Source organism: Solenopsis invicta, chromosome 12 (genome assembly GCF_016802725.1).
Source record: "Solenopsis invicta isolate M01_SB chromosome 12, UNIL_Sinv_3.0, whole genome shotgun sequence".
Taxonomy (NCBI): Eukaryota; Metazoa; Arthropoda; class Insecta; order Hymenoptera; family Formicidae; genus Solenopsis; species Solenopsis invicta.
In genome coordinates, this window is record NC_052675.1 from 16,795,097 (window position 1) to 16,820,092 (window position 24,996).

The following is a 24,996-nucleotide window of genomic DNA, read 5'->3' on the forward strand; positions in this document are numbered from 1 at the left end:
TTTTATCCCTAAGGCAACTGCCACTTTCGGGAAAAAAGCTTGTTGCGCTACCCGTGGATACGTTAATTGTACGTTGGCAGGCAAACATGCGGAACGTTCGTCATTAATGAACAGGCATCGTCCAATTATCGAAAGCGAGAAAACTGCATATCCCATTTCGCTGCATCTATTACCACATAGTACACAGACGTGCGGAGTATAAAACTTATCGCAACGTTAATAACATAAAAGTACATTTACACAAAAGACATAAATGAATTATATATAAAACTGGAAATTAGATTTTATTTTAAAAAGGGATAAATAAAGCTTTCCTTTGAATTAATTAAATGAAAATAATATTAACGCATGTTTAAAACTTGAAGCCTTCCATCTTCTATCGCAAGAATAAATTTTACATCGTGTATTTATTATAATAATATATATTAAACGAGTGTATATTTTTAATATATAATTATAATTACTTATACAATAACGTTTAAGTTAATAATAATTATTAAACGTAGAAGTTTTTGTTGAATAAATTTGATATTTTAGATAGAATAGTTGAATTCGCATTTTTGTCAAAATAGTCACATAAACAATAGAACAATTGAAACACTTGCTCGTTACAAAATAGAACTGTTATAATACTTTAATAGATAATATAGTATATTTAATTAATTGCGGTTTTAATTTAAAAAGTAATTATATTCCTAATAATGTGCTTTACTTAATGCACTCATTTCACTTGTAAACACGCAGCAATCATATCGTCGAATTTGTCACGTGCACGAACGCGAAAGGATGATTCGTATCCGCAAGGAGAAGCAAATCGAAATCGTATGTCAATCAAATCCGTTTTACACGAGCATTCTTAACCCGGACACTTGATTTTGAAGAGCATTGCTCTTCAAAACGTCGAACACATTCTCTACACGGCCGGAAAGGCATCGGTGCACGTGCCTCCGAAAACGTGCAGATTCACCGTTAAACAAAAATAGGTTTACCTGAGATGTGTAACGCTGAACTGAAAAACCGAAATTTGATGTTCAGTTACTTCGTTCTTATCGCCTCTGTTCTTTTTCGCTGGAAATCCTTTCGCCTCTTTCCATTGACTCGCCTTCGGCGGTAGCCCTTTTGTTACATTTCACAGCTTACCCTTGACTTCCGTTTCCTTCGGAATTGCTTTTTGCCACAAAGACAGAGAAAAAGTTGAAACAAATGTTCGCTAAAATAAAAAAGTAAGTTTCATCTGATAATTTAATTGGAAACAAAGAAGCTCAGTTGAGCTTCGATTAAATATAATGCATTTTTTTGCAAGTTGAAATTTATTTTGATAATATCATGAAATTCAGTATATCTTTAAGTTAAACATTAAATTTAAAATATCTGTAAATTAAAAGTACATACATGAAATTTAGTGCACTTAAGAAAATCTTTTCGTAAAATTATATGCGCACAAATTGGTTTAATTTTTTTATTTAATTTTTTGTTGATTATTTCTTATTGGAAGTTTTTTTAGTATTTTATGTATATAGATTTTTCTTTTTTTATTTTGTTAGAAAAAATTAAAAAAAATGAAATGGTTTTTCTTGCATCGTGGAATCAAATCTCAAATTTGTAAAGTGGTTCAGCCACTAACTGATGTGTTTTGTGGTATGCGAAAATTAAATTACGCTAAAGCCATTTCGTTCAAGATCTAGTTTTTTTTTTCCCCCATTGATTTCCCCCGAGGAAGTTTGGGTAAACAATTAGAAACAACTTTATCATTACTGTGTTATCGTCTCGCTCTTTGCAGTTCTCTGCGCAATAATTGTAATTAAAGTAACTTTAATAGACGATCGCGCTAAAAGCGATTCGATTTAAACGGCTATTTTTGTCACTCCCCTGATTTGCATGCAATCAAGTAAATTCACTAGTTTCTATTCGCTGGTAACTTCATGTTACTTGTAGTAAGACGTTTCCGGGATAATGTGTAGTCTCGAGGAATGATATATAATTCGAATAAGTCAGTAAATTAAATTAAGGCAATGTGCCATAATTGCACCGGAGAATTCGGGAAGCGTAAACTGTTATCATAATACGAAATACAGAGAGAATAATAACTTTATGTTAATTCTTTGTTTCTCATCAGCGCGTCTTAGGAATTCTATATGACTCTTCTAACACCATTTCTGAAGAAGAAAGTTTTAAGGATGTATCGGACATACAGTTTCTACAAAGAAAATAAGATTTGGAAATGTGTTTAATACTAACACTTCAAATGAATTGTGTACATATAAAAATTATGTGAATAAGATTATAATATTTTATTAAATAATATATTTTTATAGTTTATTTACTCTATTTTAAGTATTCAAAATAGTTTATACAAAATTTTATTGTGAATGTTTGTTCAATTATTTTGTAAATAAATGAATAAATAAAATTTATTTTATAAAAATAATCTTTACTCAATAATGAAATTTTACATAAATTATTTTAAATATTTAAATTACTTAAATAAAAAGATTTAGATTTTTTTTATTACTCCTTATTTCACATTATTTTATTATTAATTATATTTTTAGAGTACGTGTCTACTTCTTATTGAAATAATTTTTTATCCGGATAGAAAATTACCGCTAATTTTTTTCTATTATTTTCAAATGCAACATAAAACAGTCTGTAATTTTTTTATAATTTTCTTCACGCTTTGAGAAATGTCCTACACATCATCCTTAAAATGTCTCTTTAAAAATTTTATTTTAAATGAAGAAATAAAAAATTTATTGGTTATAAATATTATATTTTTTATTATTACAGCCTATAGCATAATGAGCAGTGTTATCAGAATATAGAAAAATGTAGAAAAATAAACGAGGAAGATAAAATTAAGATTAAAAAAATATAACATTATTTTATATTAATGTGATCTTTCTTTTGCGCATGCTATACGATCATTATAATTACAACACAATTGACAGTTTGTCATTATTTGGATATAATAAACAATATAGAACGATGAAATCCCAAAAGTTGATCGAGAAATATACGACATGACAGGAGAGTTAATTAAACACACCGTTTATGAACTCGATAAATGACCGTCGAATTGCGCTAATCGTTTCTGGAACACGCGCGCCGATCATTTGACGATTAAATGTCGACGTGTGTGTGCCACGGGCGGCCTGTGGGAATTCTATAAAGCGACGTTAACGAGCGCGTGGCATGACGTTATGCTTTCATAGGACACAATGTAACGCGCGTGTCGGCTTTCGATGTCGGCCGGTCAAGATTGCGTTACACGTGTTCCGAAGATTGATCGTGCCTCGTCGCGTAATGACATAATTATCGTGTATTAAACCTTGTTTTGTTCTCTTCTGACAACGAGATCTGTCTTGATCAGAGGAAAGATCTCGCTACCCATAGCAACTTTACGTAATGACTACCGCAAGCTCGGAACTTGTTTTGCACGAGTAGAAAACTGACGCATTTTGATCGATCTGGAGTCCAATGATAAAATTAACTTTTTCCTTATTATCTTGTATTTTTTACGTCTGACCGATTCTTGTTCGTACAAGTTTTTTCGTTACTTCGGTTACTAAATTATATGCTGCATTTTATTATTTTTTAAAGTAAAGTTTCAACATTTGTTTCAGAAAGTTGTAAAAGTATGCTCGTGAATTTTTAGAGATTATTTGAATCATTTTAAATAGGTGAAAGAAATAAACAGATTCGAGATACTCAGAATGGTAGGGACGATGCACCGTCTTGAAGATGGTATCATAAGGATTAAATTTGATACAGTAGATAAATTTACAAGAGTGTGAACATTTTATTTATAAAATACAAAAAAAATTGCAATTTGTATAACATAACTCTACAAAAAAAATGTAATGACGACATTTTTATTTAAAGAGGAAGCTTATTTTTTTATTAACACTAAAGTTTCCCATCGTATTAAGATAATGTAATTCGAGCGTGTCAGTAGTCAAAGCATAATTAGAGGCTATATTTTGGGCCTCTTCCGTTACAGCTCCAGATACAAAGGGCGTCCTCAAAGGAACGACTCACCGTGCGTTCGAAGAATTCTACGCGATATTGTGTCTTCCGTAATCAAGTTCCGGTCCATTGTCGCTGGGTGAAAGGGCGCAGGGTTCAGGTTTTAAGGCAGCGTCTGCGTAAAATTCAGATCGTCAAAGGCGCGTACGCGGCAGGTTGCAGGCCGCGGACGATTTACATCAAAGAAGCTGCAGGTGCAATTACCGCGCTGAGCGCGAACGCAACGCAAAATCGCAACGTGCTTTGTCGCTCTTATTCTCTTTTTCCTCCTTCCCTCTTTCCTTCCTCTCTCTCTCACTCTCTACTTCTTGCAAGTTTGTTTACGGCATGTCAGATGCAGACGGTTGACGAAATAAACCAACAGGTTTTGCAGAGAATCGAGAGAGGGATTTTCTCTTCTCTCTCTCTCTCTCTCTCTCTCGCTGTCATTTCTCGTTTCCTATTAATAGTTAATGAGAGCGACAATCGAGAGGGAGAGAGAGACAGAGAGAGAGGAAAAGGGAGGAAAAAATTAAATTCCGCTGCGCCTAAAGCGTAGGAGGAAAAGCGTGAAAAAGAGTCAACACACACGCGGATTAGCGTTCGCTCTCGTTCAATAAGCTGTGTAGAAATTTATCTCGCACGCATTTGTGAGAAGCTGCATTTTCTACCAGCTCGAGGTACCTGTTACCTTTAATTCGCAGAATTATTAATGATGATTTATCGTGTACGCTTGTTGTGAAGTTTAACAATTACATGATTAAGTAGTTTTATATATAAATGCAGCGTAGGCATGCTCGGAGTTCACGTAATTATAACCGTATAGTAAAAATAAAAATGATAAAGTTCAGTACGACCTGCATTCAAATTTGTTATATGTTTTAATCTCATTTCTCAACTTGATTATTTGAAAAGGGTAAAACACAATAAACGTAATTGTGATAGCTATTGCTGAAGATTTAATTTGAAATAATTTATGAAAGACAATCATGTATTTTAGAACTTAACAAAAGAAATTGTTTTAAATACTTTTTAAAATAGAGAAAAAATATATTTAATTAATACAAGAACGATCTTTAATTTTAGTTTAGTTATTTATTGTATTGTATACCCTTTAATTTTTTTATTTTAATAATTTGTAGTTTACGATTAGATTACAAGTGGTTACACAGAGTACATTTGGCTCGTAATAATTTCACAATTGCTTGGCGGTCGCTCAACGCGCGTAATTCGTCGCATCTCACACAGTCAAGATTTTACGTCTTTTATCAGTGAACCATAGTCGTTCTTTGTCGAAACTTCCTACTCAAGCAGCACTTCGTGCGAGTTTGCGACGTCGCGACATTAGTTGAACTTTGCCATTATGGTTGGTTGGCTATCGGATGCGGCGTAACTCGCTAGCCAGTGATCAAAACTAGAATTATATATATAATAGGGCAACTTTAACATTCGTCTCCCAATTTGCGAGGGTGGATTCGTCGAGAGGAGTATAATACAACTGTAATGAGATAACAAATAAAAAGCTTGTTATGTATTTTGTTTCGCGTACGATCCGGCAATCATCCTTGATCTGCACGAAATGACGCTTTTTCGCAAATCAAGTTACAGACGAGCAAGGAAAACTCGTATTGCACTATTTAATCTCATGTAAACTTTGTTTCGATAGAATTCAGGTTTAATTATGATTTGATTACAGAGACGTTTTAAGAAATTTGAATAGACTAGCTCAACAATTTGTATTTAAATTAAATCGAAAATCTATTACATTCGTTTTTACTCGTTTGAGTAATATGCGAAAATAGTTGAAACAATTTTTACAAAATTACGTAACGTGTTTTATCGTCCATTTAATATTGTTTATGAAAGCAAGTTACATTTATCTTGAAATTTTATAATCGAATTTATAACATTCTCGTTATCGATCGATACGTAATAAGATTAATCTTACACAGAAAATGTATATAAAAAAAATTAAGATCATTGTTGCTATATTAATGGAAAACTTGCTATATTTTTTTCTAATGTGCAAAAATGATGTTTCTTGATCGTCATTAGAGAAGAAAATTTGCAATTAAGAGGGCATTATTATTCTGAGAATTAAAAAAAAAGATTATTTTTATGTGAATCTTTTTTCAGAAAGTATGCAGAAGAATCATATTAAATTTTGTACATATAATAATATAATATTTATTATAACTACTATAATTTTCATTATTTTTACAGACAAAAATTTTTAATTATAAATAAAATATGTATTGTTTTGTGTACAAAGCATTGTAATGAATCCTCCATATATTTTCCGCAAAAGAAAACATTTACGTAAAAGTTTTTCTTCGCCGTCGAAATAATTTCCCTTTTAATAAAAAATAATTAATCCAGAAATAAAAATAATTATTCTGAACTTATGTACTATTCGCTCTTTTAGGTATTGTAAAATCCGACACAGTTGAAAGTCTCCACTCCAACAGTGGTCTTATAAATTTGCTTTTCCTTTTCATTCCGTGCACGACACCTCTCGAACGAGATTCCCGCCATCGTTCAACCTCCTTCCTTTTTCCCGTTCCTACCTCTTGGCACAAGGAGCAGTACCAGAGTGAAACTAATTTTACGAAGAAGACGACCGATCCCTTCGATTCTTTATTAGATTTCGATGCGGTACTCTGTACCGTGGATAAAGGAATCAGCGAAAAATGTTCAGAGATAATTGCAAAAATTTTGAAATTCTTTTTCCGGATAACCAAGCGTGTTATCTGTCTCAGCAAATCGTACTAATCTTTGATTGCTTATTATGCTGCCCGGGAAAAATTTTTTTATATATAATTATACATAATACACATTTTATCGAACATTTAGACAATAACGTGTTGTCAATATATGCATTGTCAGCAATTTAACAATAAGCAGCATCAAGGTTACCTCGCGTTGTCAGTAGCACAACGGCATTGTGTGATCCTATTTTCTAAACCACTCAAAAAATTGCGCGTGCTCAATTTTCCATCTTTTAGAGCGACGTTTCACTCTATGAGATTTAGAGAGTACAAACTGTTATGGTAACATAATGGCGCAATACAAATTTTGTATCAAACAATTTCAGATCATAACATAAGTTGTCAGCAAGTTGCGGGCAAATTGCTGTCCCAAATTTTCATATCATAATGACATCAATTTGCCAACAAATGCAAATTTAATTGCTACAGTTTTGTGTCAGCACGTATTACAATTTCAAGTAATATGGCAGCAACAATACAAACACGTCGCTATCTCAATTTGTTCAACGAAATATTATCAAAAATGCAAGAGTGCAGAAATAACAGTTTTTATCTTTTGTGGAATTATTGTGGTTTTTTTGCGCACAATTCTGTTCTCGATGTTCTGATAAAAATCTTGCGCTTAATGCTTAAAAACTATGATTATGTATCAAACAACAATAATCCGTTTAATTTTATTTCAAATGCGGAAGTACACGAGGTTACTCATGAGACTTCCAAGGGTAATTTTGCATTTGTCACGAACATACGATTGCAATTTTAAAATGGTTCCGTACTTTCTGGATTAAGGTTTAGATCATTTTTATCCAGCGGTACAAGATATCAAATAAAAAAGCATCTTGTATACGTGGGAATAGAAGTATGTTGTTTCGCTACCTGAAAACGGAAAGGCAAAAAGCACTTTAAAGAACGAGAGAACTAGAGAGCCAGATGTTCGGCAAATTCGAGCTCGAGGATGAAATAAACGAAAAGGGCGACGACGGGAATACTTGCGAGAGAAGAGGAGATGAACTGGACAAAGGTAGTGGAGAGTTGAAAAGGACAATGGACGGAATAAAAACAGGATCCTCCGCGGACGGTTCGTGCGAGAGTCGACGAGAGAGATTCTCGAGCGATATCATTCCGTTATATCTACCAAAAAGGGAGGACGAGGGAAAGAGTCGTACGTACAAAGAGGGAGTATTCACATACATTATACGTGCAAAGAGAGAGAGAGAGAGATAAAGAGATGGCAGAGAGGGGATTGGAGTAGAGGGAGAGAAGAAATAGAGAGAGAGAGAGAGAGAGAGAGGGCAGAGGTTGCCGGGTAACACAGGGAAGGTGGGATAAGAGTTCCCCGGGGTGCCTAGCAACAGGTTGCCTACTACCCTAAAATTTCGACCACCGGCGCGGCGTGGCGCGGCGCGGCGCACGGGAAGACTAGCTACTGCGACCTGTATACGCGATCCATGTACGTATTTTCCCTAAATGCGCTTATGTAAAGCGCGTCGATATATACGCCTTCGTGCGCGCACTTCGCCTTCGATTTCTCATTATCCGTTACGAAAACAGTCATGATGGTGCATGACGTGGAAGAGGAGGAGAGGGAGGAGAACAAATAAGGCTTCTGTTTGCGAAACTTATTTTCTGGTTCTCTTATCTTGTCAAGCTCGTAATACTACAGACGTAATGAATAATACAACCGAGATAATGTGATAGGAATTTATATAAATAATTGAGTATTAATAAGTAAATAATGACAGTTTAATAGCGATAGTTTACATAAATAATATTATGAGTAATAAAACATCTCTCACAATGAAATTGCAATCAGATCTAAATTCGTGGAAAATTGTGTAAATAATATATCGCTTTTTACTTTGTAATTGCATGCATAAACTGTTTTTAATTCATAAATTTTTATCGAGATACGATTATGCTGTCAACGCACGTTATTCGCGATACATTATGTAACAACAAGAGAGAAGAGAAGAACACAACAAATCTGTTCCCGACTTCGTATCGACTTTTATTCCATTACGCATTTATGCGGGGAATAAGCGAATGAATGGCTGATGTGTAGGCGAAGGCGAAACGATGAAATTAGCACAATGGGATGGAAATTGTGATAGAGAGAGAAAGAGAGAGAGCTAAAGAAAGAATAAGCGTAAAAATTTATAAATTGATTACGAACGCGAATGATGATATGGCAACAGTAATGTTCGTTTGCGTGAAATTTCGCGTTTTGTTGCGGCATATTGAGATGCGCATAGTGCGCTCGTGGGTGTGACCATAATGGATTGTAATTCTGTTTTGTTCATTCAATAAAGCCGGACCGGATAATAATTCGTGCGCGCAAATAACCGTGCGAGAACTGACGCGTGTTAACGCTCGCGAATTGTCGATGCCACGAATATCTCGCGTCACGATTCAATCCGCTAGAAATCGACATCGATGGAAAATTGCGGCTTTAATCACGCCGGAAGAACAGGATTTTCTACGGAAAGAGAGAGAGAGAGAGAGAGAGAGAGAGAGAGAGAGAGAGAGAGAGAAAAAGTATTACAGACTCTCTGTAAAATATAAAATATCTCCGAGATTGTATATTTTCCAATTAATTGGTTCTTCTTTAGTAAGATTGTTGCGGATATCGTCGCGATTACAAATCTCTTTTATTATCGAAACTGAAATCTCTTATTTATCGTTTAAATTGAAACGAGATTTCACTGCGATTTTAAAACATTTTCTTATTTAAAGAAAGATAATGAGAGTCAAGTTGCGGTTCTTGATGCGCGGTTCACGATAATTAAGTATGATTGCGGTTTTTTGTTCACTTAGTTTATTATTGAATACGCGAATTCTAAATGCACAAATCAGCATTAGAATTCAAAGCCTAGATTATCGTTTTGTAGGTGAATCACTTTCTCATTTTGACTTTCGTTTAATATGATTCTCAGTCGCGCTTAGTTCGAAATTATATACTTTTAGGAAGAGTGTTTTTTTCTTCTAAGAAATTAAATTATTCTGACTTGATGCCACTTCGAACTTGGTAACCCGTTAGTGACTTAACCGTCATGGACCGAGGACAAGTGAATTTTTTGTCACAACAAGTAAAGTGAATTGTTACGCTGAGGATGACTCCAAAGTGAGTCGAAATCTTCGTATTCTTTTTCGTGTATCTTCAATAAAGTTTGCAATTTTTTAATAAATTGTAACTGTGCGTCAAGAAGCGCACTTGACTTCCATTCGCTTTCTTTAAATATTATTATTCTTATAATTCTCCCTTTGTAATTTTATTGTTAAAATATTTTGGCCTTAATCTCGATATTTATTCTCGTCACCAAGGTTCCGTGGCATTTCACGAAATCATAATAATTTGTGGTCTAAGCGCTCCGAGTTGCACCGCCATTCAGAAAGCACGCAACGTGTATATCGAATATGCTCTCGATCCATGGATATGCACTTATTTAATGTACACCGACCTACGTGCGCCTGCTTAACGTTAATGCGCGTTCAGTGAGAAACTTGGAGAAACTCCGTCGTAATAAAGTCTCAAATTTGATATCGGGGGAGACAACGACGGTCGTACAACGCGCGCGCTTTCCGCACACGAAAGAACAATTTTGCTAAAGTATCTAAAAATTTTAGTTAGCTACGAGTCTGAAAATAATCGTGTTAGGCCATCAAAATTATTATACTCGACTATCAAACTGAATTGTTACAACGTCAAAAACTTTTTTGCATCATTGCCTCTCATGCTCGAAAATCCGTCAATTACTTTGGCGATCCAATAAAATTATTTTCAGCTCTGTATCTAGCTAAATGCTTAGATACTTCAACGAAATCGTTCTCTCCGCGTAGTCGAAGTAATTTTGAAATATTTATGACGCTTATCCGCAATCCCGCGGATTTTTTTTTAAATAAGACTGATTTTATCAAGCACCGTTTAAAACCTTTATCGTTCCTTAAGGTGCCAAGTGCTGATGTCGACATGAGATTCCGCGAGCTCTATTTATTAGAACGCTCGTGAAGGGCAAACAAATGTAAAGAGAACGTTTCTAGCATTTATTAAAATTTACGTCGAAATATTATATCGTCTAAAGCAGCGTCTCTCCGAGATTTTTTCTTTCAACATTTTCGCCGGCTCTTTTGCACAACGAGATACTGATTCGCCACTAATTACTTGGACGACTTTTTTGCCGCGTTCCCATTCACACGACAGATATTCGCGAGCCCCGGGTGCATTTCCGGTGCGCCGAGGGTAGTGAACTCAACGTGTGCGTCGCCTTCGGACGATGATTAATCGGATTTCGCAATATCTAGATAGCGGCGGCGCTTTATTTTCCATCATTTCAGCGCGCACGACGGACGCTTTCAGGAAATGAAGAGAGAAAAGGTAGAAATGGAAAGGAGGAGATCCGCGCTCATGACGTTTGAAAAGCCACGAGGGAGCCAATGGGTATGCGCGGGTGCGGGTAATTAATAGAATATTTCACGCACGTTGCCAAGAGAGAAAGAGAGAGAGAGAGAGACGCGGTGCGCTCGTGCAACGCATGAATGGCGTGCAAATCCGCGTCGAAGATTCGTGCCAACGGCGACGTTCGAAAACGGCGGTTCCTCCTTTTCTCCCCCCGGCCTTCCTTGCATTCGATACGACCGACTTTTTCCCATCGATCCGACGAAAATTAGTTAGGCATCGCCGATACGCTAAGGGGAGAAAAAAAATGGCTATTAATGGCTACGGCACGCGTGCCAGAAAATAGACGGGCACAAGTGCCCGATCGCGTGACTGTGCCGCGCGGCCACTGATGCGCCGAGATTAGGCCAGTCAACGTAACCTAATTAACGAAAGAACGCTCCGTTGGATTTCTTCCATACCTCGTTTACCTCAGCAAAATTTTTTTTTTTTTTTTTAATCGTCGACAGCAGCGATTCCGCTCTGGACAGTTTATCATTACGTGATCTCATGCGTACCATCTGATTTAAGGTATCATGTTGATTTATGACCGCCGACCCTAATTTCGAAACTAAATACATCAGATAAAGTAGTTTTCAGTCAGGAACGCTAGGTATTCTTCTTTGTTTTATTTTTGCCGCGATATCGTTCGGATCACGTCACTATGCAGCATAAACTGTGACACATACCCCTTTTTTTCGATAAAAAGTACCTGAGTGCAAAAAAATAGGGATCTCTCCGAAGGTACGGGGTGTGTCAGCTTCACGTTTTCATTGTATGTAGATTAAGCATAATACTTTTATTTCAATCAGAATTGATTTCTCTGTTGTAATACTTTCGGATAAAATTTTTTTACTGGAAATCAAGTCCGATCGAAATAAAAAATGACAAGCATAAAAAAATATAAAAAGATACAAGATCTTTGTCACAGCGTTTTCTTGACATTCTTTTTAAGAAAACAGAAATTCAATGAGCAAAATTCAACAGTTGAATTCTTATTTTTTTAATTAGTTGGAATTTTTTTAACTTTTAGAAGAAAGTCTAGAAGATTCCAGGAAAGAGTACTTTAAGAGAACTTTAAGTTAATTATATCACAATTCTGAAAACAAGGTGCTAGCATTACAGAGGCAAAGAATAATAATTAAGAACTTAATAGATACTATGTTAATCTTTAAATTAGTAATTACAACTTTTCACGTACTTTGAAATTCAAGCTGCAGTTGCAGAGACCCCTAGAAAAAAAGAACTGATAAAGTGTTTTTCAATAAACTGAATTATGATATAAGTAACTGATGATAACTATTCAGATAACTGATGAAATATCATCAGTTATTGATATAGTAGTCAGTTTATTGAAACACACGTTTTTTTTTTTTTTCAATGGGATGAAACTTCAATCTATTTTCAAAGATTTTTATCTCGCAATTATACATGTATAAAATTACGCCCACTTGGATTTAATAAGTCTCTTATGTATTTTCTAGGATGCTGGGTAGCGTGGGAGGTCGGCACGTGTCTACGCGTCGGCGTGGCAGCAATCCGGTGGTGCGTGGAAGTTTGGGCCTCATCAGCTATGGCGCCACATCCGGAAACGCGACTGATGGTGGCGCGATGCACCTGGATACGATGCCCCGATATGCCGCCAGGAGACGGAGGGCTGTCACCACCAGCGACCACAAGAGCTGCGCCCTTATACAAACGCGGCTCAAGCTTGGCGATATTATGTGAGTGATTGTTTTCCTCTTTCTCGCGTATTCTTATTTCACCGTTTAGCTACACGAAGAGCAGTTACGAACGTGTAAACGTCTTGAAAATTTCACGGTATAAAAAGGAAAGAAATAGAATTTTCACTAAATAGTTTTAAGATTGAAGAGTCTTAAGACAATTAATCAAGTCAAGTTCAATTGAGTCTAAGAATTGACATTTCTTCTGACATTGGGAAAAAAATTTTTATATTTAATTATATATAATTATAAATTAAATTATGTAATGATATATGTAATATGTAATGAAATATATATGATATATATAATATAATATACGTAATCTATATATTATATATAATCACATATAACTATATATAATTTTTTATTATTATATGTAATTATATAAAATCTATAGATTATATATTATATATATTTTATTATGTATTATATATAGATATATTTATATATGGACATATTTGATATATAATTATATATAGTTACATTTACAAAAAATTTTTCTTGGGTTACTGATTTACGGTATTGTATTTGATGCAAATTAATACAGAAAATTTGAACAATATGATTTAAATATTCGCAATTTAGTCCTATTGCATTTATTGATAATTTTCGAGAAAACGTCTATTGCACGTAATGCATAGAAAATAAAATCGTTCACAACTAAATTTATCGTTCACATAAAGCTAAATTTTAAAAGAGCTTCTTGAGACCTTTACTTAAATTATGACGATTGTTTTATTAAAACTGATTTAGAATTATTTAATCAAGTATTTTTTGAGTTGCATTAAGATATCACGCTTTAGTAAAAATAAATTTTGTTGCTAAGAGTTTTGTGTGAAATACACGCGATAAATGAAATACACATGTAGATCTTTAAGCTTTATGAGAGCTATTTGGATGATTAATGCTATTAACAATCTCTAGTGAGGGAATAGCAAAGCGCGATTTTAACACAAACAAGAATATCAAGAAATCACTGAATGGATACAACGTATCTCTTATCACTTGATAGTCACCCCTCTTTTGCCATTCCCGCGCAATCTATTTTACCGACGTTGTTTCAACCCCTTTCATCCCTTTTACCCTTCGTCGTAATGTCGGCTCTAGGTAACGTCGATAAGGGTAGCGTACCCTTGTAAGCTGTACTCTGATAAAGCAGGATTCGCTAGGTATGTTTAAATCGAGCTACAACCGCCGGTAATATTTCCCTCTGCATTCCAATCCTTAAATAAGCGTCGGCAAGCAGAGCGCGCTTTTGCTTCGATGCGCTTGCTTTTATTACCTTCATAGGTAATCGCTATCTGTAAGATTCAAAGTATTATCAACTGTCAACTTGTTATTACCTATACATTACAATAAAAATGTGACATTAAAAATTTATTCACCTCTTATTTAAAAACACAAGAATTTTTAATATCTATCGATCTTTTTAAATTTACATCATTAATCAAGTATAATAAAATTTTAAAAAAATTTGGTAAACTAGACTAACTCGTCAGATAATTATTTTCTTATGTAAAAAAGAACAAGAAAATAGAGGAAACGTAAGAAAGAAATAATATTAGACTTGCTTCACATAAACGGACATTCACACGATGCTATAATGCAGTAACAATGATATTTTATGAATACCGTGATTAATCTTTTGCTAATTTTTTGCGAGAAATCAGCCAATCTATCCCGGCTAAATTATCTACCAGTGATAACCTGAGCCTTCGGTCGCATCGCGGAGATGGTGCCAAACGAGGGGTGGTACGACTATACCGGGTCATGCACTACTGGGGCCGAATTAAAGTTTAATGTAGCGAGGTGTCTATACACCCCTCGCGTCGTTCGTCCGTCCGGCTTTACACGCTATCGATTAGCCTTCGATTGTTCGGTCGTTACTTTCTATTTCCAGCAACGCGCGCCGTTGTCGGCCGTTCACCAGCGCGAATCTAATTACGATCTTTCTCCCTCTCTCTGTCCACTGACGATCGTTTCCGCAGCCGATCATTTTGTCATTATCTTACATTTTCTCCTTAAAGTATTTTTTAAATCGACGGACGTCTTCTATTTTCGAAACGAGCACGCCGATCTCTTTATAGACACTCTTACGAATACTAAATGGTATTTTTGATCCTTCGTTAAAAATTTAGTGACTCCAGCAAGATTGTGTGTCTCTCTCGTTTATCCGAAAGTAATAATTGTTTATTCATAATCGCATTTAACGACATCTTTTTTTCCATTTTTTTTTTTATTGTTACGCGACATCGCAATCCAATATTTCTTGCGATATTTATTATTATTGTTTCCTAAGATGACAGCCCATTGGAAAAATGATATATGCTGACGTAATTGCCGGAAGAATTATCGTGTCAGCCAATTGGCTAATATTCCACTTAGAATTGGATTTCCGAATATTGATTTCCGATTAATTAATAGACGACGTCCATTTTTTTCATATTTCATAGGCAATATCGCATAAAAATAACCGTTCCATTTTCGAAACGAGTCTTTTATATTATTCGCTTTTCGTGTGGCATCCGGGTAATCGGGATAACGTCCCAATTTTTGGACGTTATCATTTTTCGATGAAAGACCGAACTAGTAAAGCACGAATTACGGCACGATCGGCGATCGTGACGAGGGTGAGCGTTCTCTCTCTCTCTTTCTCTCTCTCTTTCTCTCTCTCTTTCTTTCGACTTCTCGCAAAAATAGAATCAATAAAAGGAATCGACGTTACGTGGAAGTAGGTCTGCGCGCTATCCCGCGAGTCAACTCGACAAGGTTTTCGACCTTTGCTATTAAGGGACGTACCTATCCGAGCGCCGCGCCGCCGATCCGAGCACCCCTCTTTTATTTATCACGCTCGATTCCGCGTTGTCTTTGCGGTCGCCCGCGGATCGATGCTCCGAACCAACGGATTTTATTAACGAGCGCGAAATCGGTGTTGCTTCGAATGCACTCCCGCGCCCGACCGCATGCAGCTTAATCCGAGGAGAAGAAAACTATATCAGATTGCATGCAAATGTGTGGACGTTGTGTTTAATTATGCATAATATCAATTTTATTATTATTATGGGATAATTAATAGTTTCGCACGCTTTGCAAAAACATAAAAGATACTAAAAGAAAATTTTTTGAATGAAAAAAATACATTTTCTTCAAACCGTATATTTTGATGCAAGCATTTGTTTGTTCTGTTTAAGTAAAAATATTTACTTTTAACTAAATAAAGATATTATTTTAATAAATATAATTTTGTATTTTTTACATTTAAATAATGATTTTACAAATAAGCTAATAGTGTTATTGAACTTAATAAAATTGTTTTCTTCGATTAAAAGATCTGATTAAATTAAATATGAAAATAGTCTAATAGTAGATATTTTTCAGAACTGCAAGAAAATATTACTCGATTAAAAATTATTTATTTATTTTATTTACGCAAATATTTTAATTAGAAATTTTTTATGTGATTGCAAGTAAATAAGCTATTAAGATCCTCCGAGTAAATAATTTTTTTGTGTTAAATAAAATTTTCTTGTTTTAAAATATTTTTTCTCTTAATGTAAATGTATTAAAATATTATATATATATTTATTTATTATTAAAAAATAAGTAATGTTGACTGTAAAATGTATTTATTTACTTGTATGTGTTGTGTTATAGATAATATAGATACAACAGTTTAGAAAGTAAAGTTTGTAATCTTCGCGAATAGTTTAGAAATATCAGTTTGAATTTCAATGGGGAGGATTCTAATTTATAGCAGCAGAGTCCCATTAGAAAGTTCAACAAATCGTAAATTATTCAAAAGTACCAAACTTCGTTTAATATTAAATCTCACAGCAAAACTGAATTTTCTTTATCTTGCAGAAAATAATTTCCATTTTTTGCATCTAAGAAAGGAAACTGTTTACACGGATGCGACAAAAATCCATTTTGACGTTCAGTTCTAAATTTCAATGTAATGCATTTAAAAATTACAAAAAGAAAAATCCCAAGACGAAGCAATCTTCTCAAGCAACGTTATCGCAAAAGTGGCACTGAAAAAATATTTTCTATTCTCTCTTTGTGTATATTACAAATATTTTTCCTACGCTGTATCTATATCTACATCAAGCACATTTTATACTGTACGCCGAGCCGAGCACACTTTTTATTAGCGCTCATACGGCTCGCTCGTGGGAGCGGCGGTCCAATCCTACGCATTGCCAGGGTATCCCCGGCCATGTTAGGCGCATGCAAGTGCTCCGGCCGATACCATCTAACCCTGATCGGTCCTAACCCTGAAACCGGATCTACTCCCGTGCGCTTTCAAACACGCTATTTTTCTCGATTTTTGCACCGCTACAGCTCGCCTAATTATGCGCCTTGCAGTAGTATACAGGGTGACTGTGAAACAATGTTTAACATGTTGGTCGATTTAAAGAAGCGAACGCACGCTGTGAAATCTGCCGTGAATTTTCTCCCTCGGGGAAAGTTGCTCTATAAGATTGATACAAAAATAAATGGAGACATTTTCTGTAACTATAAACCTTCGTTGGTTTTCTTTCTCGTCAAATTGCGACATTGTTTTCTAATTTGTAAGGATTTTGAAGGAGATATTTTTGTAGATTTAGAGCAAAGTTGCTCCTGGCAGTACGATCTTACCTCATCCCAAAATTTTGTGCTGTAATAAAATTTTCATCAGGACTTACGCGAGCGTGATAAATCTATTTGTATATTGTACGTATCTATCTTTTGTATCTATATCTATTTTTGTCTCTAAAACTGTTCTTCGTGGAGATTCCGTATTCGGCTCATGCGAGCTCTCGATATTGGAATCGACAAACTTTTGATTCTTTAAAGATATTCGGAGCGGTTCTAACGATGAACGATTTGTGAAGTCGAGCCGATCGACTTGACGACGTGGTCTCTCCGTTTCTCTCTCTCTCTCTCTCTTTTTCTCTCTCTACCCTTCTCCGTCTACTTGCTGGCTCGTGACTTGGTCCCTCCTTGTCTCGACGGTGAATCGAGTCGCGGAGTCGAGTCGACTCGGTCGTGTGTTTCAGGCTGGCTGCCGGCTGCCGCCGCCGTGAATCAATACCCGCATTGCGCGTGCCACCTCTCTTTCTCTCTCTCCCTTGCCCAGCCTCTACTACCCTCTGCTTCACTCTCTCTCTTTCTCGCTCTGTTTCTCGCTCGCCCTCCGCTGCTGAACCCTCAGTTGCTCTTCATAGCTCGCGTCCTTTCTCTCTCGCGGCTACCTTACCTTTCATCTCTTTCTCTCTCTCTCTCTGCCGCTTACTCTTCTTTACCTCCTCCTTTTCATTTTCTCCTTTATACTTTTTCACTTTCTCTCTTTTTTCCTCATGCGGTTTTCTATTTCCTCTCTTTTTTTTCTATTCTTTACATACACACACACACACATTTTCTTTGCTCCTCTTTTTTTTTCTTGATTTTCTTCCTACTTGCTCCTCCTCTTCATTTCTCCCTCGTTATTATCCTATCTTTCTTTCCGATCCCGCAATCTTTTTCTCTCTATGTTCTCATCCACGTGGCGATCGACAGTTCTCTAGCTCTGTCTCTTTGTTTTCCTTAAGTTTCACTAATCCATTCGTCTTCATATTTCATATCGCTCCTTCATTATTTCTAAAGGGGACCGCAGGGAGGATGTGAGACAGTCGAGCAGGGAAAGTGATATCACTTATGCATGGAACGAAGAGTAGAAAGCTCACAGAGGATCAAACGATACCCCCTAGGCACGCAGGAAAATTGCGGAAAAACACATAGTCGGGCGAAATGCCACCCACATCGTTTTCATCACCAAGCTGACGTCTTTTCTCGGGCGCGTCTTCTTCTCAGGAGTGTGAAAGTACGATATGCTTCCCACCGAATCGACTAGCTCGCGGATTCGCCGATCCCCCCGCAGCACAAGTTCCCCATTCGCAATCCTTAGAACTTTATTTTATGTACACATACGTGTACAAACGTACCTTTTCTTCCTAATAATTTTAGGAGGTTTACGTTTATTCTCAAAAATTTACTCTACTGCAGATAACAGCAGTAAAATTTTTAATTGTCAAACATAGATTGTATTGAGGGAGTGTTGCTGAATGCGTACCAGTCTTCTAAAGTGTATCTATTCAATATTTTATATTTTTACTTCATATGTGATATTGATTATTTACGATTGTAACATTTAGTGACAGAAATAAAAAATAAATAAGAAACAAATAATTTAGATAAAAATTTAACAAGTTTTATTTTGTTTTGTGTATGCTATTGGCATTTTAGAAAATCAGATGCAAATTTCCCATCAATTTGTATAGCTGATAATAACGTAATTATGCAATTTTATTTTGAGTTGTCGTATTTTCATAAAAGAAGTTTTTCTGTAAAACGTTTTATATTCATTTTATGTATATAATTATTGTTATTATTATTATTTTAATTATTATAAAAATTAAATCAATATTTTTATAAACTCTTGAGTTTTCTAATTTGTACCACTACAAAGTTTGTACCACTACAAACTATAAAAAATTATATCAATGTAAGCGATAATCGTAAAACTAGTAATTGCTGTGAATAGAAATATGTCAATCACAAAAATAAATTCAAGCTTTGTTTTATTTCGGTGTTTTTATCTTTTCATTATTGCTATTTATTAATTATCGAATATTTGATCGCATTTACGATAAGTTATTAATAAAGTAAATATTAGTGAATGCTTCTTTATATTTTTAATTATTTTAATTCATAAATTTAATATTTTGAAAATGATACGATTTAAGAGGCCATAGATATGCTTTAGGCAATCAGTTTAATCGCACCTATCGCAGCATGTTACAGGAAAGCTTATAATAAATTAATTTGTTACTATTAAGGTTTAACGTGTAATAATAGATGATTGAAACATTTGGCTACAATTTCGAATGTTAATTTGCATCCAAACATAACACGAAATGTGAATTTAATAAAAAATAGCTTAAGTGGTCTGCATTTGGCAATTCTCCCTTTTTGGAACATGGAACATTTTTACCACTTACATGTCACGTTGAGCCAAGTGTCATCCGCCGTCTGTGTAATTCTAGAGAATTAAAAATTATATCATTTTATAAAAGTTTGCCTTGATGGAAACGCGAGATAAATTTTATATTATCCCGTTACATTGGTAATTATGTTCCCTGTTAAATGCAGTGTTTAAATTCTAAATTACGTTTGCATACGGGTTAAGAATTCCAGTACGCGATACAATGATATTTTACACGCTTACCCTCGTTCGTTCAAAAATCCTTTCTTCTGCGCCAAGCTATCGCGAGACGTCGCCACCGCCGCGTTGTAACAATTCAAAGAGTTTAATCCGGTGATTAACGTCGGCGCCACGGACGTCTCGGAGACAAGTATCGTTTTTCCTAACTTTAGCAGGGCGATAATTTTCACATCGCTTTATATCGCAGAAAAAAATAAAGGACAAATACTAGGGTTTGCCATCATCATCGTCGTCGTCGTCGAGTATGCATTTCTCTCGTCCCCAAGATTTCCCTGTTAACTCACGGAGCAGGGGCAGACCTGCGGAAAAATCACGTATGTGGAAATCGGCCCACGCGCCTTCCGTTTTATCCTCTGACGTCACTCGTTTTTGAGTTATTCTCAGCCCAAGACGAAGCCGGTAATGGGGAAGCAGCGCGTTGCAGTCTGCTGCTTATGTTTTTTTTCGATCTGGTTATCCGAATTAAATTAGAAATTAAAAATTAAGTATATTCAATATCGAGTATGCATTTCTTGAAAAGGAAATTTGCGAAAATAAAGAGATATTCTAGAAAATTTTTGACTTTATCCATTTTGAAATTCTCTATTGTAAATTAAAAATGGTAACATTTTTAATTTTATTTATGAAGGTAATATTTACGAGTTTTACGAGTCATTTTTAATAAAGATATTTGAAAATTTTTTCTTGAGAATTTTACCGTTGTTAATTATTAAAAAATTGGTTTCTAAAAGAGATAATTTATTTTTTCTCAAAAAGTTACATTCTTATTCAATAACTCGTCAAATTATCCAATGAAAATAAGATTATAATAATTTATTTCCTAAAAATACAATACAATAATATCCATGTTATTAAGTGATCATTTTGTTTCAAGAATTTGTTTATGGAAAAATTAATGATGCAGTCGCGGTAGTTATGTGATGTTCTGCAACGGTAGAACATCAAAGATAAATACATATGACACCTGTTGTTACGCCATTAATGTAAAGCGCTTGTTGACGCGTCGATACGGGATTATATAGGTTTAACTACAGGATTTCCGTTCTTCTGGCAAAAAATTTGTTCTTTCATGGTGAAAGCTTAGAGAGTCTTGATAAAACGCTTTCAGATTTTTTTCGACTCTAAATCAATATCGATATTAAAATGTAACAATAAGATTTACTATCCGTCTGATGTTTAAGATTCCCGGATTTCACTGAATTTACAATTATTGGAATTTCGCAAGATCAGAAAACGCGAAAAAATTTGCATCGTCCAACCTGGTAAACCTGAGGAATTTGCGATATATAAAAAAGTAAGCAACAGAGAGAAAAAGTTTTTTAAATAATTAGACATTATCGCTCGCGGCAGGGCTGGCTTAGCAGGGCGGTAACTACTAGCGGCCCACACGTCACCCTGCTGACATTTTCCTGATATTTACGAAAATTAGATTGCCATTAACCAACGGACCTTTTATTTTCTCTTCGCACGCACGCATAGTTCACGCGAACTCGGCATCCCCCCGGGAGTCGATTTATAATATATTTTTAATATTAAGTTTTATGCAATATTTTCAGACTTGTGTATTCCCCAACTTTTTTTTAACGTAAGAACAGCGTTATGGTAAAACGCTCTTATTTTAGGCCGCCATAATTACACGAAAGTACTTTTTCGTAAATAAAATATTTTTAATGTCCATCTTGATATAATTAATATAAATAATATAAATATAATTATATATACTTATATACAAATATAATAATTATTTATATATTTGCATATTAGTATTATATTTTATTTATTTGCAAATTTGATGGGGGGAAATAGCATTACTTAAATCAAAATTGTTACATATACTAATAAAACTTTAATAAATATTCGTGCAAAAATTTATTTAGATCCACTTGCTCATTTAAAAATTATTTATTTAAAATTGTAGAAAAATATAGTAATTTTCATAAAAATTTATTTTAGAAAGTAATTTTTGCAAAAACCATTATAACAATAAATTTTTTATCGTTTTCTTCTTTGTAGATAGTTTCAGAGTTAAAGTTCAAGCATTCGCAACGAAAATTTTTTGTTGATTAGAAAAAAAAAGAATAAACTTAGTTTTTAATTTTTGATAACTTTTAGCTCGTACAGCCAAACTATCCTTAAATAATCAATGTCTTATTTCTCGTCGCAAGATGATATTGCTATTTTATTCCGAATGAACTTTCACTCGTCTCGCGTTCTTTCAAAATACCCGAGAAATAACCTTTCCATGTTATGTTTCTCGCTTGCATAAGCAAGCTTTATCGGAACGATAAAGCGAAACTCCTGAGAACGCGCGTGAAATTTACAAGACGGCAGGGACATTCTCGGCTTACATTCGATGAAAACGGAGCGGCGACATCGTCGTCTGTCTGCCGGGTCAGTAAACCCCGACGACTGCCGCCATTACGCCGTCGCGTTCTCCCAGGAATAATATTTTGTAATAAAACGCCCTCGAGTAACGGCGTGTCCGGTTAGTTCCGGGTGTCCCCGGTCGTCCCGCTTTTATTTCGCCATCCTTCCGGATCTTGATATGTCGCACGGAGATTTGGGGGGACGACCGTCATAAACCTTAACGGAAGCCATTAACGCGGCTGGCGAGAAATATACTTCGTCAAAAGACTCGCGCCGCTAAATCCTCCTGTTAAATACACCCCAATAAAGGTGCTTTTAACAACGCTCAATTGCCTTGCTTTAACAAACATGCTCGATTATCTTTCTCATTAATTTGCACGTTGCAGAGATTGCATGTGAGCAGTTTATCTCGAAATACTGTCGCGTCTTGTCAATTATAACGTTAGGAAATATCTTCACACTTATTTCTATTTGTAGTTATTTTATAATTATATATAAATTTTATTTTACGTACCAATTTGTAAATATTAACATTATTCTACTTAAAAATTATAATTTTTTACGTACATTTTGAAATTACGCAAGATTGTTTATGAAAGGAGCGTCATAAATGCCATCTGTGGACACGTGAAGGAAATAAATTAATTCTCGAGCGGCCGATCGAGAAAGAGATCGTGCGAAATCTTTTATTGTTCTATCCTCTTTATGAGGGGACATAAATCCATTTGCCTTTACTATTATATATACCAGCTTCACGTCATAAGCAATAACAAGTCTCAAGGCGGCCAAGCCGATGATAGCTAGAACGGCGTTATAGATCTTGAATAAATTAAATAAATGATTTGAAAGAGGTTTCTGAAAATTAAAATTAACGTGTTATCTAATTTGAAGCTTGTTTTCCGCGTTTCCGATTGGTCATAAATTTGTTTAATTTAATAAGTATTTAATTAATAAAAATATAGTTAATTAATATATTTATTTATTTAGGAATTATATAATTATTTAATTAATATAAATATTTATTACACTTTTGAAGAAGGCGCGCTCTACGCGCGTGCTGTTTTGTTCTGGTGCTTCAAAGATTTACCTATACTACTTAATTCGTCCTTAGAAATATTTTTAATTCCTTTTATGTGTACGTGCAAAATTTTTTTTAATGAAAAAAAAATACATTTTTTTAAAGCCATATGTTGATGCAAGCATTAGTTTGTTTTGTTGAAGTAAAAATATTTATTTTTAACAATAAGTAAATAGACGCTTTACCTTAAGTATGTAATTTTGCATTTTTTTATATTTAAATAATGATTTTTAAATAAGTTAATAATATTAAACTTGATTAAATTGTTTTTTTAGTTTGTTTTTTTTTCATCTGATCATATTAAATACAAAAGTAATCTAACAGTAAATATTTTTCAGAACTAAAAGAGAACAATGCTCGACTAAAAATTATTTCTTTATTTGCGTAAATATTTCAATCAAAAAACTTTTAACTACAAGTAAATAAACTCAACTACAAATAAATAAACTATTATGTCTCATCAAATAATTAATTTTGTTGTGCTAATTGTATTATAAGTTAATTAAACTTTTTTTATTTTTATATTTTTTTCCTTAGTATCTGTACGATGAACAAAGTAAAAGGTTAAATTGAGTTAAGAAGAATTCGCGCCTCAAGAAAGGCGCAATAATTGGATGGGAGTAATTGAGTGAAAGTATAGTCTAATTAAAGCTTAATGGCAACGAGCCGTTGGTTATGGAGAGGATCGTGAATCTTAACGCTTACACCTTTCGGATACTCGCTGTCAGGGCAAGAGTGGATGAACGGGATCTAATGAGGTTCGGATGGCTTGACTTACGAAGCCTCACATGTAGATATACGCCCGTCACGACCCGTCACAATTCTGACCCATTATCGTGGCATGCCGATAAAGTCGTTATACACGACAGCGAATCGCGCGGAGGCATTGCCCGGGTTGTGTTGCAGATCGATGGAGCCTCGTCTGGCAAACGTAAATTTCCTCGGCGATATTTCCTTCCGATTCTCTCCGTGGATTTATATTCCTCCTCCCGAACTTTCCGCAGGAAAGGACCGACCGCGCGTGCGGCAAACTTAGCCGGACTTTATTTCCGCTCGGTATATTCTCCCTTAACGATCGCCCGGCTTATCTGGTTTTAAGGAGCCTTCTCGAATTGATATATATAAAGTTTAAGATAAGAAGTATGAGATAGTATGAGATAGAGAGATACTGTTTGCCGAATGTCTACAGTATTAAGCGTGTTTGAATTTTGTCAGACACCTGAGATAAATATCAAACAAATCTTTGCTCTACATACTAACGTGAATTATTATTATGATAAAATTTTAATTAATTGTGGAATATAATGATGTGTAATGTAATGACATATTGTCTCTGAAAATCGGAAAAGAAAAGGACGTAGTGTTTGAAGATTACGATT

The 24,996-nt window shown here is 34.8% G+C and overlaps 1 protein-coding gene across 28 annotated transcripts in view; it reads left to right on the top strand.

Annotated features, from left to right (window-relative positions):
• Positions 1 to 24,996, top strand: part of LOC105195981 (voltage-dependent calcium channel type A subunit alpha-1) — a 189,278-nt gene that overhangs the window by 49,731 nt on the left and 114,551 nt on the right. For 27 of the 28 annotated variants that reach the window (XR_005575934.1, XM_039455447.1, XM_039455446.1 and 24 more), the window contains exon 2: positions 12,690 to 12,929. Coding sequence is in view for 27 of the 28 variants with exons in the window: in XM_039455447.1 (XP_039311381.1) it covers positions 12,691 to 12,929 (239 nt within the window). In the remaining variant the exon portion in view is untranslated. Of the gene's footprint in view, positions 1 to 12,689; positions 12,930 to 24,996 lie in introns of those variants that run through there. The other variant, XM_026133417.2, reaches the window with a different exon arrangement.